This window comes from Micromesistius poutassou (genome assembly GCF_964030765.1).
Source record: "Micromesistius poutassou genome assembly, chromosome: 10".
In the NCBI taxonomy this organism is placed as follows: Eukaryota; Metazoa; Chordata; class Actinopteri; order Gadiformes; family Gadidae; genus Micromesistius; species Micromesistius poutassou.
In genome coordinates, this window is record NC_140280.1 from 15,121,853 (window position 1) to 15,137,633 (window position 15,781).

Genomic DNA, 15,781 nt, shown 5'->3' on the forward strand with positions numbered 1-15,781 from the left:
ACCCCTTTACTAAGAGTTAGTTTAGATTGCCACCTTCTTCTCTTGAGATCAGGAAAAATGTATTTGGCAAAGCCACAATTACGGTAAACACCAAGAAAGGAAAATAAAATATGGTAACTCTTAAATACAACAAACAGCTTGCGGTAACGTTGGGTTTAAAACTGAAACGCTTTGAAAATGTTAAACTCCATATGACAAGAATATGGAAATAGTCCAAGTATATTAAAATGTTGCTTCTTCAAACCAAATATTTGGCCTCCATTAATACCACTTCTACAACCATAGTTTTCCTAGAGAATGCACACAGTGGTGGAAAACTGGTTTTTAGGTATAAATATGTAGATGAGGTTAGTTTAGTGGTTGGTGTTTGACTCCGAGGTTGAATGGGCTGGGTTTGTGTCGCAAATGTCTGCAGTCTATCCCTAGACAAGATGCCTTGTACTGAGAATACAGGAAGCAACATTCCCTTGGATTACCAAGATAGATCCCTGAGGCAGCCTGCACGACCATTTACTGGGGGGCTCTGCACTCCATGTACATTGTACTGTACTCTGTCAGACAAGAACACAGCCTTTAGAACCAGACCTAAGCACAAATATTCAAGCACAGAGTCCAACCCCCAGAGAAATTCTGAAGGCCCTGCCCGATAAAAGAGACAGAAGGCATTGAATTGGACTACTTCCCTCAGGGTGCAAAAATTATGACTTTTTTTTGTTAGACATGCAGATAACTGAAGTCACATGTATTTTTCTTTGTGAGTATAAAAGGCAAACTAGGGGGAAACTACCAAGCTAGGGCTTGGTAGTAGCACAGCACTACACTCCACCTAGGTGGCGTTTCTGGACCGAGGTGATCGAGGTTGAATCTGGTTTATTTTTTTTAAGTTGTAGTGATTGATACATGGCGTGGTGTTGCATATTGCCATCTAGGAGATCTCTCCCTGAGTCTGTGTGAGATGGCTGGTTTAAGCGGTACACACCGATTACTCAATGTGCAACAGGTGTGCAGCCTCACCCAGCCCCAGAGTCCCATCAGATTCAGTGAGGCTGCTTCTACCAGCCATCAGACCCACACTGCTTTCCTGCCCAATATAATAAAATACTTTGAGTATTCGTTGAAATTGCAGACTTCATGGACGAGTTGAAAATGGATACATATTTGTTTGAATATACAAATGAATACAACTTTGAATACAAGTTTCAAAATAAACTAGCTTTTCTAGTCTAGTCAGACAGCCTTGGGACCAAATATGTTTTCTTAAGATAATGATGTGTAGACAATTGCTACACGCCACCTAGCGGACTTTAACTGGGCTCAGACAAGGACATAGGCTGGGGAAGGTTTTTTTCGAAGTTTGTAGATAACCTGGTCTTCCATGCAGGAGACCTCTCTCGACTCTGTCTGATGATGGCTGGTTTAACCTCTGCACATTGACTTCTCAACGTAACAGGTGTGCAGCCTCAACCAACCCCAGAGTCCCATCAGTCTGGCTCGGGCCAGGTGAGGCTGTCCAAACCAGCCATCAACCACACACTCCCACAAATGGACATGGTCCAAACATAATTTTTCACAAACAATTAATACTCTGAATAATGTCCCTTATAGAAAGATACACAAATTTCACCAAACTTTATTTGTATATCAAGGCTCTGACAGCTGAACCTGTTCAACCTTTAGTTTCTTTGGTGTAGGCCTAGCTGCATATTTGTTAAATGGTGCCCCCATGTGGAATGGCAGTTACATTGAAAGTACAAAACTCACTGCAGAAAAGGCAAAACAAATAAGACACGCAACACTTTTCTTTATGTAACATCTATTTATTACCACAATAATATGAGAAATTTGGAAAATACAAATATCAGTTTATTTATACTTCTGAAAATCTTGAGTAATAAGAAAACAAGAAAGAAAAACAATTGAGGTTATATTGTTTTATCCCAAATTTAAGAAATCGAAAGAATCTACAGTCAAACCTACATGAGAGACACACACACCAAACCTATACATGCAGAGAATAAATCTTGCTACAATTTCAATGCATACTGTCATTACATGTCTAACGCCTATCTACCAAGATAACAAGAGAGAAGAGAGTATCACCACGTGTACCGACAGATGAACAGTGAAAATGTGATTGGGAGCTGGTAAATTGTCGCCGCCCTGTGGCCGACCTTAGACATTATCTTGGGAAAGAAACAAGCCCTTCCTTAGTTACTACAAAAAAAATGTAAAAACTAAAACCTATTCCCCATATTGTTATAACGATGTCCCCTCTTCTGTTGTGGTAAAAAGGGACGTTTCAATACGTAAAAATAAAAAACACACCATGATGCACAACAAATATCAATATTGTGATTTAGCAAATAAGACGGGAGCATTGAGAATAACTGGTTAGTCAGGTCAGAGCTCAAACACACACACAACACACACTTCCCCATACCTGCGACGGATGACTAAGAGCCCAGGGGACTCTCTTGGGTTGGCGTGTGAGAGCAGGCCGTTTCAAGCAGCGAAGAGAGAGCCGCACAGAACACAGAACCGGGGGCTAGTTCAAGTAGCACCCTGCTGTGGAAGTTGCCGCTCCCCTTAAGCAGACCAGCCCCCCGAGCTGAGCATCCCGCGCCGCACCCCTCATCGAACACACGCCCGCCTCACAGCCCCGGCCGGCCCCCCCGCTGTATGGGACGCTTCACCATGGGCGGCTCAACCCAGAGGGGAAAGCAAGGGTGTGTGTGTGTGTGTGTGTGTGTGTGTGTGTGTGTGTGTGTGTGTGTGTGTGTGTGTGTGTGTGTGTGTGTGTGTGTGTGTGTGTGTGTGTGTGCGAACGCGAATCTGACCAGCACTAAACCACACAAATGGGTACCCTTAACAAAAGAAGATGCATTTAGGAGGTGCAGATGGAGTGGCGACGTGTAAAGATATCTCTATGTCTCGGTTATTATGATGCCGCTAACGTCTAACAAGCAAGCAGGGGGGACGGACGGACGGGAACAGGAAAGGGGCTTTTATAAAAAATAAAAACAAAGAGTATAGAGGTAAAACACTGAAATAAAAAAAGCTGTGCGGCGCGGTGCCGTCTAGGCGCGCTCCCCGCGGATACGACGTGCCAGCTGGATGTCTTTGGGCATGATGGTGACGCGCTTGGCGTGGATGGCGCACAGGTTGGTGTCCTCAAACAGACCCACCAGGTAGGCCTCACTGGCCTCCTGCCAGGAGACAAGGTGGGGGAGGGGGGGGGGGGGAGAAATGTGGTTATTCCTGTCCTGTTTTTGTTCACGTCAACACTTGGTACGGGTCAACCTCTCCGGGGCTGGGTGATACGGGAGAAGATATGGTCACGGTGACCTTGGGGGTCTGACACAATATTAATGAGTGTCACTATATGCTTATGAACTTAGAATACAATTCTAAACAGTCTACCTGCTTGTCGTTTCACTGAGGCATATGGGAATTACAACTATGCGATCAGACTAAAACTAGTTTTCCTAACTCACGTTTTGATCATTCCAAGGGCATAGCTTGTCCTTGTGATTCATTGAGCCTACACAACTTGAAACTTCAATTCATGACAATACAATACCAATCAAAGACTACAGCTTATTAGGAATCATCTATGAATTACCACCACGCTTTATGAACCACTAAAATGCTGGTCCGTGTGGTTTGACCGCGGCGTCAGGTCAGAGGTGAACCTACCTGCAGGGCCCCGATGGCCGCGCTCTGGAAGCGCAGGTCGGTCTTGAAGTCCTGGGCGATCTCCCTCACCAGGCGCTGGAAGGGCAGCTTGCGGATCAGCAGCTCAGTGGACTTCTGGTAGCGACGGATCTCACGCAGGGCCACGGTGCCGGGCCTGAAACAAGCACGCACGCACACGCACACACACACACACACACACACACACACACACACACACACACACACACACACACACACACACACACACACACACACACACACATGAAGACGGTGAGAGGACTTAATGGGACGGCAGATTGTGCTCTTGGGTCCATTGAAGGGGACTGTACCGTGTTGTAACAACTGTTTGCCCAACAAAAGGACAAGCCGTGTTTAGGACAGCAGGAGCCGTTCTCACTGCAGAGCTTCAAACTAACTAAATGAGAAGACACTATTTCATATTGTGAAATTCTATGTAAATATATATTTTTTTACTTTTCTGTTGATGATAAACAGTATTGATAAAGACATGTTTCACATGAATGTTGTCCTCTGGGCCGTTTTCTAACGTTTCCTTTATAAAAATAGAATATATAATTGATATACATAGGCCAGTAGAGCTCAACTGGTTGCGCAAGGCAATTACACAGCCAGGGTTAAGGTTTAGATTCCCTTTGGGTCGGTCATATAGTTCACCAAACGATAGGCACTGATCTCTCCGGACGTGACCCCAGACCGGAGCAGAGAGCAGGGGCCTGAGCAGTGGGGGCTTCACCTGTAGCGATGGGGCTTCTTGACGCCGCCGGTGGAGGGGGCGCTCTTACGGGCCGCCTTGGTGGCCAGCTGCTTACGTGGAGCCTTTCCTCCAGTGGACTTACGAGCGGTCTGCTTGGTACGGGCCATGTCGCTGACTTATCACCTGAGAACACAAAAAACACCGGTTATTATACAGTTAGGATGTATACACGTGCCCAAAGTGTATTTTTTTTTTTTTAAGAATTGATTTTTGTTTGTTTATTTATTCTCTGTGCTGTGGGTTTTGAGAATAGGAGCACTTCCCACGTCCCCGTGTTTTTTTTTTTATTTTTTTAATTGGACTTGGAATATGCTACTTGGGAAATTTATGCTTTTTATGGTTTAAGCTGTTTATTTACAAAAAAATAAATTTCTTTCAGTTTCATCACGAAACGACGTGATTTGTCCGCCGCCTCAGACGGGGTTCACCTTGGGAACCTTCTTCACGGTCTGGGTCAGACGGTCGGGCAGCTGTTCAGAGCCTCCGCCAAGGCATCCACGGACGTGTGCGACACTCACACCTATCACTCATCGGTGAGAACGGACCAATCCGGGGAACTCGAAGCTATTCGCGGACCAATGAGGCCACAGTCTGCAGCGCTAAAGGGCGGGCTCACCACGCGAAACTCCGCCCCCTTGAACACGATTATGGCCGCGGATGAAATGTAGGAGGAATCGAGCGAACCTACCAATATACAGGCAAAGAGCGGGACATAAACTTTCAAATTTTTAAACAAAACAGGACAATGTGTAAACATGCGATTATCAGGACACGTTAGAAGACAAGTGTACCTACAATAAAACTCATAAACCGTATCGGAAATAATGATATTAGACTCAAATCCGCGAAGCCAAAGTACACATGAAAGTGGAGCGGACATTTCTCAGTAGAAGTAGAAAGCCTTTCCCTGCCGCCGCGGAACGAGATTCTTCCTTTTTCCAGCGTCGAAATAAAAGCCCATTTCGCGACAATAGTGTCTTTATTAAGTATAAACTTGTAAAATAAGAGTGTTAGTTGTGGTTTAGTGAGAAAAAATCGGAACAAAATCCAACTTACCGGGGTGAATATGAAGGTTTTTAGCGCAGGGATATACGTGTTATGGTTGTGTAGCAGCGGCAGTGTTTACTATCTCCCTCACACAATGGAGGAACATGGCGGCCGTGTCAATCATCTGGCTCCCACAATGCACCGCGGTCATGGTACACACCGCTGGTTGGTTTCGCCGCTCGGTGTACTTTGTGTTGGTCCGGACGCACCGATACGTGGGAGTACCATAGAGTGCCATACAAAAGATTATTCATTCGCTTTATATATAATTGTACTCTGTGTTGTTGGTGCGGACTAATCGATACCTGGGAGCAGTGCGATACAAATGTATATTATTAATTCGCTTTATATATCACCGCGTTGCAACGCGTCGCACGCAGCATCAGTCGAATATGCGACTGATGGTGTTTCTTTTATAATGTGTCGTTAATCCGATTTAATAGCTCGAAACGTCATTCGTTGGTTATTAAACGGACGTTTATAATGGGTGGAGGTCATTAAAACATGACTTGACTTTATTAATTATGAGGACTTTGAGGACCCAAAACACAATGTCAAAATGTCATTCGACAACGATATCGAGTCATTTAAATTTAACTAGGCGTTTACCCTTTATTCGGACAAAGGTCTTAAGGAAACCTACTCTAATTTAATGCTTCAGCGATGGTTTCGCTGTATTTCAACTTTCTTATGCCACTTTCAGATCGCCTCCAACTGTCCAACACACACACACACACACACACACACACACACACACACATTTATTTTGATAATCGTTTATTAATATGCAGTAGAAGACGATCTCTGTATCTCCAAATGCTCTTTGTTATTGGCCTACTCTCTTTCAGCCTTGTGAGGACAGACGTTAGCAGGTTCATTCTTTATGTAATAAAAGTCTTGTTAGGACCTGCCTGCCAGTTGTTAGTACAGAGCTTTATCCACACTTAACTTAGTTTCAGAGTTCAGCGCTATGTCCAGTCCAGGCATGTATATTCTCAAACAACGTCTGATGATGATGATGATGATGATGATGATGATGAAGATGATCTGACTATCACATTAAATAGAGAAATGTAGTGGTTGCCGTACCACCATGAAGGTTGGCTCTTTGATAAACTGTCAACAAGATAGTGAAAAAGGAACAAAGATGAGATTGGTTATGGCTGGACTGGAGGCCTCTTTTGACCCCTTATGGTACCTGCAAAGTGGTATAAAGCAGCATACTGTTGGAGGCCATGGTGCAGTGGCCTGTTGACCTAGCCTGGGAGCAGTCAAATCAGCGGGCTCATGTTTGATTATGTCATTTACATTGCATTGGCTTAACAGTATTTCAGGAAGTCGCTCAAAAATGTAATAAAAGCCCCCCAAAAAATGGTAATAAATTGCTGTTACATGCTCTATGAGTGCTGCATGCAGCACTCAACTATTGTTATTCTTAAGGCTTTGTTCTTTCTTATTATTCTACAAAATTGTTCACCGAGAGACTCCATTCCACTTTTAAAAAGTTCACATTAGCTTTGCATCGTGCGCTACCATTCAAACCTCCCATTCTCTTACACTTCTGAGAATGGGAGGATTTTCGATATCATTTATAATTAAATTATAAATGATTCATTTTAGTTTAATTTTAAACCCACTTTGTATATTTCCAGTTGGTCTCATTTGAGGCTAGAGCGTTTGTGTGGGAACCCCCATTTATATGGCTTGAAGCTAGGTGCTTGCTGCATATCCGGTGTATTTTGGGTAGAAGATTAATGCTAAACTGCATAAAAAATATATTTTTCACGTCATGCTATCTGCACAACGACAAGTCATATGAAAGCTGAGACTCCAATAAGTCCAACGGTACAAGGCTTACCCTTTTGTGAGCTTATCTAAATTAACTAGATTTGAAAGAATAACGTCAATGACACTTCCTGGTTAGTACAAGTGATGACCCCCCCCACACACACACCCCTGAGTGTAACACTTGATTCAACCATTTCAAACTTCATCAGCTCAGCTCAACTATTCTGTATTTTATCTCAAATGTATTCAAACTTTATCACTCTAGCTTTTTTTTTTTATTGTGTGCATGTTATACTCATTGTTCACTCTATTTAGACTTTTGAACGCTTTGACACTTAGGCCTATACAAACATATTTTCAACCTCACTTTGCACTACAGCACTCACCGCATATTCAGCGGGAAATGCATCCAGTTACAGTTTTCAATTCGTCTGGCAATGCCTGGCTAGCGTTTCATTGCAAATGTATATTAACATTTTTGTTATTGCAATAAAACACAAATTATTCTGGCACGGTTTATAAATGTGATCTTATAATATATGGTAGATGTATATTATAAAATACTCTTTATTTGACACAGAAACGTTTTGGTTCAACAGTAGTGTAGTGTGGAAATATTGTTAATATTGATAGATATGGCAATATGCTTGAAACACGCAAACATTTGAGGCATTAGATGGACGATAAGTTGTTGAAAAGGCATCTCTGAAGTATTGCATGAATAATAAAAACCTCCTATTTCTGTCAAATTAAATGGTATAACAAGCAGGAACTCAATATGTGCTTACGGAAGGCTGTTCTATTTTTGTCCTTATGAAACAGGCCTGTCTGTTATAAAAGGTATTTACACTTTTTATACTGCTGGAACAAAAACAAACAAACTGATGTTCAAATCAATAAGACATTTGTTTAAACATAAATTCTGGGACCTAAATATCTTCAGGTTGGCATTATCTTGGTGGGAGTTACACCAATGCTCAGACTAATACTCAACTCACTGTGGAAGAAAACCTTTGCAGGAAAACATTAAACCCATCATTGTAACACCCAGACTGACAACATCAGTGGAGTGAGGGATCTCAATGAGAAGAACACATTAATACACCCGTTTATCAACAGATTTTTATTGTTTCTTTATCATATATACTTTTTTAGAAAACTCAATTTTCAAATATGGGTGCTTTACATTCAAGTAAACAGCGCTTCTTAACTTTGAGAGCCTCATCTGGACAAGGGTTACAGGCGTATTCAGGTTAATAGTCAATGTTGACTGAGGGATGCAAACAAGTGAACTTTGTAAAAAGAAAAACTGGGGCCACCAAAAACTAGAATTTAGAGCAAACCAGAAAATTCTATTCTGAAAAGGCATGGCTCCATGTAACTATGTAAAAACAATGATTGAATGATTAATATTTTTGTGAAGAAATCATTGTACATAAAATGGAATAATCTCTAGCGCTCATAGCCCAACTGTTAAACAGGATGTGACAACAAATATGGGGTTGAGGTTAAATGTTACACCAGAATCTACTTGGGGATTATGACAATCAACTTTTACTTGCTTGTAATATAAGGGGGTATAAAGGGGTGTTAGTGGTAGCAACGTAAGGTCTCAGTTATTAACAAAAGAGAGGTGGCAAAGCGTTATTCATCGCCTTGTTTGAGAAGACTTTGTTTTCAGGTTACTTTATTCAGTTATTCCAGTTCATGTATATTCTTCAAAATGGATGAAAAAAGAGAAGGAAATATAATCTTTTACACAACTAATGGCATCAACAGCCATTCATTCATTCAGCTTCCTCCTAATCCTGTGCAAGTGAGTACTCCAACCAGTCCGTTCACAAACTGCTTGGTCCCTCGTACAATGTAGAACAAACAAGTACCAAAAAAAAAAAAAATCAACATCAATTAGAATTTCAGCAATTCCAATTTTTCTGTATATTTTTTCTCTATAGCAAATGTACATAAAAATGGTGCAGTCACACACAGAGCAAAGACATTAATAACCACTATATTTGCTTGATCGTCAATCTTTCACACTCTGCCCTCCCCGGTTCCCCCTCCATGTTTGAACACTTTAGGGACACAGCGTATCTCAACTATCTCATTAAGCTGATTATACTGAGGTCAGAAGGGGGCTGGACACAGGGCGGGGCTTGATGACTAACGGGCTTCCTCCTACGATGACTTGTGCTGTAACATCCAGAAGGTACGCGATGGAGAGCTAAGTACACAGAATTGTCCTGTAATAGACCAAGATTACATGCATTTCTAAAATGCAAAACCTTAAATCCCAGTTAATGCTTGTACCCAGCGCCTAATCTAGAAAAAATAATGAAAAAAATGAACATAAGAACCTTTTGCTAGTCTTCTATTGATATAGGCTGTTTAATCCAACATCTCTGCAGTGTCTTGTTTAATGTACCACATTGTCTTTAGTATCATATATATAGATAGATATATATATATATATTTAAGACTATTGTCCGAATCAATCACCACAACATGACTGCCTGGACAATAGACACTTTCCGGTACATTTCGTACTTCCTGTAAAAAGTCAATTTTTTAAGGTTTTAATTACAATTCATTAAAAATACGGGCCAACAAAAATAATGGTCATATGACAGTCCACTGGCCTGCAGAGGCTGTTCAATGTCAGCTTTTCTTCTACGTGGCATAAGTTAATTTCGACATCCCTGCCAAACACAAAAGAAAAGGGGTCTCTCCTATTCTGTACATAACTCGGTCTCCGGCCGCGCGAGGGCCAGGTCCGCCTGGAGGAAGGCACCTTGGCCCAGAGCCGTGGTGTAGGCTCTGTTGCTGTGGACCGCGGTGAATGCGGGAGTAGGGAAGGTGCCGTGGCCCAGCCCGCGCTTCTGGACGGGCGCCTGTGGCTGAGGTACTTGGTGGTAGTCGTCCAAGTTGTCATAGTGTGAGGGGGCCGCCTTGCCGCCGCCGCGCTTGTGGTAGGAGTAGTCCGGCTCGGCCTCCGGGTGGGCCGGGCCGTGGTGCTGCTGCGGCGGCGGCGGCGGCTCCCGCATGCTGTGCGACCGCTCGGGCTTGGAGCGCGCCGGCTGCTCCCTCCAGGCCGGCTCCTCGGCGCCGTGGTAGCCACCGCCGGGGGCCTTGCCCTTGGCCTGGTGGCGGTCGGGCTCGGGGCGTTCGTAGCGGGGCACAAAGGCCCTCTTGGTGGGCTGCTCCTGCGGCCAGTGTTTGGACCGGCCCGGTTCCCCGCACAGCTCCTCGGCGCCGTGCTCGTACTTGGCGTCGTGCGGCGCGGCGAGGCTGTGGCCGGAGGAGGCCGACAGGGAGTTGGAGGACTGGCACCTCCTGGAGTCGCCCTGGTTGGCCTCCGCGTACATCAGGACGTCTGCGTCCGGCGCCAGGCTCCTGGGGTGGTGGTGGTGGTGTCGGCCCTCCTTGGCCTCCGCCGCCGCCGCCGCCGCCATCTGCGCCGCCTTCCCGGGGTCCGACTTGCTGCGGAGGTGCAGGGTGTCGTAGCCCGACGGGTCCGGCGCCGGGTACACGCCCACGTTGTCGTACTGGGACAGCACGGGCCCCTTCATCTTCTGCCGCGCCCGGCTCTCCCGGCGGATGGAGTGCATGCGGAGCCGCTCGCACTCCTCGGGGTCCCAGGACAGGTAGACGGGCCCCCCCTTGGGGCCGTGGCCGGGGGGCATGTCCCGGCTGACGAAGCTGTGCTCCTTGCCCGGGGGGGCGCCGGCGTGGCGGGAGAGGTAGTGGTAGCCGCTGGCCTTGCTGCCCGCGTGGCGGCCCAGCGTGCCGCCCAGCTCCCGGCCGCCGTACGAGTGGACGTGCCGGAGGCGGATGCTGCCGTAGGGGTCCACGTCGTAGAACGGCGCCTCCAGCGGGCTGGAGCCCGAGTAGGGGCTGTAGCGGTACTGCACCCGGCCGTTCTCAAAGTAAGGCTGCAGCTGGGTGACGTGGTAGTCGGCCTGCGAGGCGGCCTGCTGCTGGGCGACGGCGGCCTGCTGCTGCGCGGCAGCCTGCTGCTGGGCTGCAGCCTGCTGCTGCTGGAAGGCCTTGCAGGGGAAGCCCGCCCGGTGGTAGAAGAAGAGCTCGTCGTCGGGGGGCACCTCGGTGCGCAGGACGGGCACCGAGCGGACGGCGGAGGGGACGTGCATGGAGTGCACCCGGCGGATGGTGGGGTAGCCGGGGATCCGGTCGGCGGAGACGTAGCCCTGGCCCTGCACCAGGTGCCCGGGGGAGATGTACATGCTGCGCGTGTGGCTGCTCCGGGACTTGACGGAGTGGTGGGCGGACCGGGGGCCCATGGTGCTGTAGCGGCCGTCCATGTGGGCCCGGTACGCTATGTGGGGCTCAGACTTGGAGCCGTAGGAGTGGTGCGGGGCCGGCGGCGGCGGCACGACGTCGGGCCGGTAGTGGTGCAGCGCCGGGGCGTGCGCGCCCACGGGGATGCCGCCGTGCTGGTGGTGGTAGTAGGCCGCTCCGGGGGGCTCCAGCGACACCGCCTCCCCCTTGGCGTGGTACAGGTAGGCCGGCTGGTGGCTGGCGGGCTTGCGGGGGGACGGCGGGCCGTAGTGGTGGTGGTCGTCGTCGTCGTCCGGGTGGTGAGCGGCCGACGCGGGTCCCTCGCCGTGGCCCCCGAGCGCGGCCGCCGCCAGCTTGCTCTCCATGGTGCGGACGGGCGGGGCCGGGGGCGTGGGGCCGGGGGCCTCCCTGGACGACGGCGGCGGCGGCGTCTCGGGGGCCTCGCGGAGGGGGGGCTGCGCCGGCTCGATGGCCTCCCACGGCTTCTCCGCCGTCTCCGCCGTGGTGGGAGCCACGCGGGCGCTCGCCTTGGCCTGCGACTGAGGTTGGGCCAGCTGGGCGGCGTGTGGCCGGGGCTGGGCGGGGGCGTGCGCCTGGGGCAGGGCCGCGGTATGGGCCGCTGTGTGGGGCGCTGCGTGGGGCGCTGCGTGGGGCACCGCGTGGGGCGCCGCGTGGGGCGCTGGCTGGTTCGTCTGAGGCGCTGGTTGTGAAGCTGTCTGGGGCACTTGCTGGGGTGCTGGTTGCGAAGCTGTCTGAGGCGCTGTGTGAGGCGCTGTGTGTGATGCTGTCTGTGGCGCTGTCTGTAGCGCTGTCTGAGGCTCTGTCTGTGGCACTGTGTGTAGCACTGTCTGGGGTGCTGGCTGGGGGTCTGCAGGGGGCTGGGGGTCCTCCGGGGCTGGAGGTGGGGGCTGGGTGGAGGGCCTGTGCTGGGGCTGGGGTTGATGCTGGGACAGGGAGACGGCCACCGGCGTGGGCTGGTGGGCCACCAGCGAGTGGCGCTCTGTGGGCTTTGGGAGGGTTGGGGGCGGTACGCTCTCCCTCAACTTGACCTGGGGAAGAAAAAAATATATATACATATATATATATACATCTTTTAGTATTCTATGCAACATTTAAAAATCATTTTACTTAAATAAAAACCTGATATATTAAAAACTGCTGTAACTACTGTTCACAAGAAGTTGCCGCGGCTCAGAGTTAATCAATGAAAACCCACTCGGGGTTCCTCTTTGTCCAGCGACCAGGAGCCAAACGTCCATGCCGGCAGACGTACCTCTGGAGCAGGCTGCGGCGTGGCGGCGCTCCCCTTGCAGCCCGCCCTGCTGCTGTGACCCGAGACGCTGGCAGACGCGCTCGCGCTAAGCGGCGCCGGACCGGCGCCAGGCGGCTGCCTCCGCTGCCCCTCCGGACTCCTCTGGCTGAGTGGGTCCTGGCTGGCGGAGCCGGCGGCGAGGGGGCCCTGGTTCAGAGGGGCGGGCGGGGCCGGTGTGTGTGCGCCGGAGCTCGTCTCCAGGGTAGCGAGTCCTGGCGAGGGCGTGCGGCCGGGCGGAGGGTCCGGGCGCGTGCAGAGGGGCTCCCGCGGCGGCGGCGGCGGATCTCCCCCCGAATGGACGGCCGCCGACTTTGGTTTCTTGAAGCTTCCGTCGGCGGGGCCCTCCCTGACCGAGCGAGGCTTGGGCTGGGGCTGGGGGGCGGCGGGCTCCGGCGCGGCGGGGGGCTCGGGGGGCTCGCTCTGGACCTGAACGCAGGCCTGCTGGGCCGAGTCGGCCAGGACCAGGGCCAGCATGCGGGCGGAGGCCTTGGGTGGGGGAGGGGGAGGGGCGGAGTGCTGGGCTGCAGGGGCGAGAGGAGGAGGAGGAGGGGCTGGGGAGGGGTCCTTTGAAGTGTCCAGTGCTATGGCTCCTAGGGGGGGGGGGGGGGGAGGGACAAATAAACAAACAGGGGGAACTGTGGTTTTATAGAGAGAGAGAGAGAGCGAGAGAAACTGAAGAGAAAGACGAGGTGGGAGACGAAACGCATGCAGGCTCTTCGGGAGCAGGAAAGAGAAGGAAGCGTTAGGCACGGTGCTCAGGCATCGTGCGACAAGACGTCGCTCAACTGAATTCCATGCAAGGAGTAAGAAGCATAAACCTGTGGAGCTAAACCTACAAGAAGACAGGCATGCATTGTTAAGTGCCAGAGTGAGCACAATACATAAAGGAATATAACAGAAACATGCTCGTGTGGGTGTGATTATGTGCGTGTCTGTGTGGTTGGGCGATGGTGTTTTTATTTCCCCTACCTTGGTACTCTTTCGCGGCGGTGGCGGCGGCGTCCTGTGTTGGCTCCGAGCTCTCCTTGAGTTTCGCCGCCCGGCTGTCGGCCGTGGCGAGCTTACACTGCAGCTCCAGCTGGAAGGCCTGGCTGAGGCTGGCCTCCGCTGCGGGGGGCCCGGCGGCGCCACCGCCGCCCGGCGACAGCTCCGTGGCGAAGAGCTCCGAGGCGGACAGCCAGTCGGCACTGGCCGACTTGCTGCACTTGATGGGCGAGACGGCCTGCGTGGGTTTGTCCGTGTACGAGTACGAGGTGGTCAGCCGCTTGGCGACCGCGTTCTCTCCGGCGGTGGCGGCGGCGGCGCGGCCGGGGTCGACGGGCGGCAGCAGGAAGTTGAGGGGCCCCAGGGGAAACGGCGAGAGGGACTCGTCGGCGACGGACGAGACGCTGCCCGAGCCCCGGCTCCTGAAGCAGAGCCCCTCCCCGCCGGCCGCGCCCGCCGTCTCGTCCAGGGGGAAGGCGTAGGACGTGTCGGGGACGCTGCACTGGAAGGACATGGGGTCAAAGTCCAGAGAGGCCACGCCCATGTCGGGCGGGCTGAGGTCCACGTCCTCGCCGCCGTTGGCGCCCGAGGCGGCCGAGCAGCGGGGTGGCGAGATGAGGGCCGGCACGCGGATGGGGCCGTCGTCCCCCTCGCTCTCCCCGCCGGCGGCCGCCGACACGTCCAGGTTGTCGTAGGAGTCGGAGTGGCGCCCGCGGCGATGGTGGTGGTGGTGGGGGTGGTGGTGGCCGCCGTCCAGGAGCTCGTTGGCGAAGGAGGGGGAGAGGGCGTCGCTGCTGGAGCGGGGCCGCCGTGGACGGTAGGCCTTGGATTCACCTGGGAGGAGGGGCGGACACAAACGGCTCAGCCTGGGCTTTGGAGGGACGGGGGTGTCTACACTCTGGTCGTGATCTGAACCGATTGACGTGATCAAGTGTGCTAAAGGAGGTCACCGGTACAGAGACAGAGAGAGTAATCCCAAATTGTAGTGAATTGAGTTCGAAGCAATAATGACGGATTTATTAGGTTGTCTGGAATTCATGTAACGCAATGATTAACTTGAGGAGAGCATATGGCAGCCATTTAACTCTAGACAGGATGTGAACCACTTGACATGATCAAGTGGGCTTAAAGGTCCCATATTATACCACCAGGTGGGGGTGTGATTAGCCGTTACACGCCGTTTTGGAAATCTGCCTCTTCTGACATCACAAGTGGGCGTGTCCACCTAGATGTATGATGGATAAATGAGCGACGTTTGCTACAGTCCACCGGGTAGGCCGGTAGACTGATCTATCCAGCGACACATCTAGGTGGAGCCCATTTATGATGAGGCAGATTTCCAAAACGGCGTGTAACGGCTAATCACGCTCACACCTGGTGGTATGATATCAGACCTTGAAGGATGTAACTGGCACAGAGGCAGAGAGATTCATGGGTCGTTACCCTCGACGTTGTGCAGGGACGTCAGGGACTCTTCGCTCTTGGCCGATCTCAGCGTTGCCGTGTCTCCTCTCCCACCTGGAGCACGGGGGGAGGGGGGGGAAAGGTGTTACAGCGACATCACAGAGATGGACGGGAGATACTTATTAAATGCGTTACATATATCATTATACTTATTATATACTTATTAAATAAGTATTCTTTCTGTGACTGCGAATACCGAAAGGGACATTCTCCTCTGGATGTTGGCCTGGTGTCAGGTTTATTCATGGAGCCGTTTTTCATAATTAAACTCTGCAGGGCTTACACAGGCTAATGCTCAGAGGACATTGAGCAGCTCCCCCCTAGAGCCTCAAACAAGCAATTTAATGGATGACTAGTGATGCCATAGGTGCCAGGATGTACAGTCATAATATAATCCCAAATTGACAAGAGTTTCAAAC

The 15,781-nt window shown here is 50.5% G+C and overlaps 2 protein-coding genes across 2 annotated transcripts in view; both read right to left on the bottom strand.

The window, feature by feature from the left end:
* Positions 1–2,751: 2,751 nt before the first annotated feature.
* Positions 2,752–5,651, bottom strand: h3f3c (H3 histone, family 3C). Its single transcript, XM_084474536.1, has 4 exons — positions 5,528–5,651; positions 4,451–4,594; positions 3,697–3,850; positions 2,752–3,206 (listed from the first exon to the last, which is right to left on the bottom strand). The coding sequence occupies exons 2-4, from the start codon at positions 4,576–4,578 to the stop codon at positions 3,078–3,080; spliced, it is 411 nt and encodes a 136-aa protein (XP_084330662.1). The 5' UTR covers positions 4,579–4,594; positions 5,528–5,651; the 3' UTR covers positions 2,752–3,077.
* Positions 5,652–8,957: 3,306 nt separating this feature from the next.
* The window catches only part of arhgap32b (Rho GTPase activating protein 32b), a gene marked incomplete at its 5' end in the record, with an annotated part of 63,189 nt that continues 56,365 nt past the window's right edge, over positions 8,958–15,781 (bottom strand). Inside the window, 4 exons of the mRNA XM_084474249.1 lie at positions 8,958–12,285; positions 12,819–13,504; positions 13,884–14,732; positions 15,342–15,416. Of these exons, the coding sequence (XP_084330375.1) occupies positions 10,036–12,285; positions 12,819–13,504; positions 13,884–14,732; positions 15,342–15,416 (3,860 nt within the window). The 3' untranslated portion in view covers positions 8,958–10,035. The remainder of the gene's footprint in view (positions 12,286–12,818; positions 13,505–13,883; positions 14,733–15,341; positions 15,417–15,781) is intronic.

Coding starts and splice junctions, on each gene's coding strand:
- h3f3c (XM_084474536.1), bottom strand. CDS start 4,578: ATGGCCCGTACCAAGCAGACCGCTCGTAAGTCCACTGGAGGAAAGGCT. Junction 3,851..4,450: donor AAGAAGCCCCATCGCTACAG/GTGAAGCCCCCA, acceptor TGCTTGTTTCAG/GCCCGGCACCGTGGCCCTGC. Junction 3,207..3,696: donor CGGCCATCGGGGCCCTGCAG/GTAGGTTCACCT, acceptor GTCTCCTGGCAG/GAGGCCAGTGAGGCCTACCT.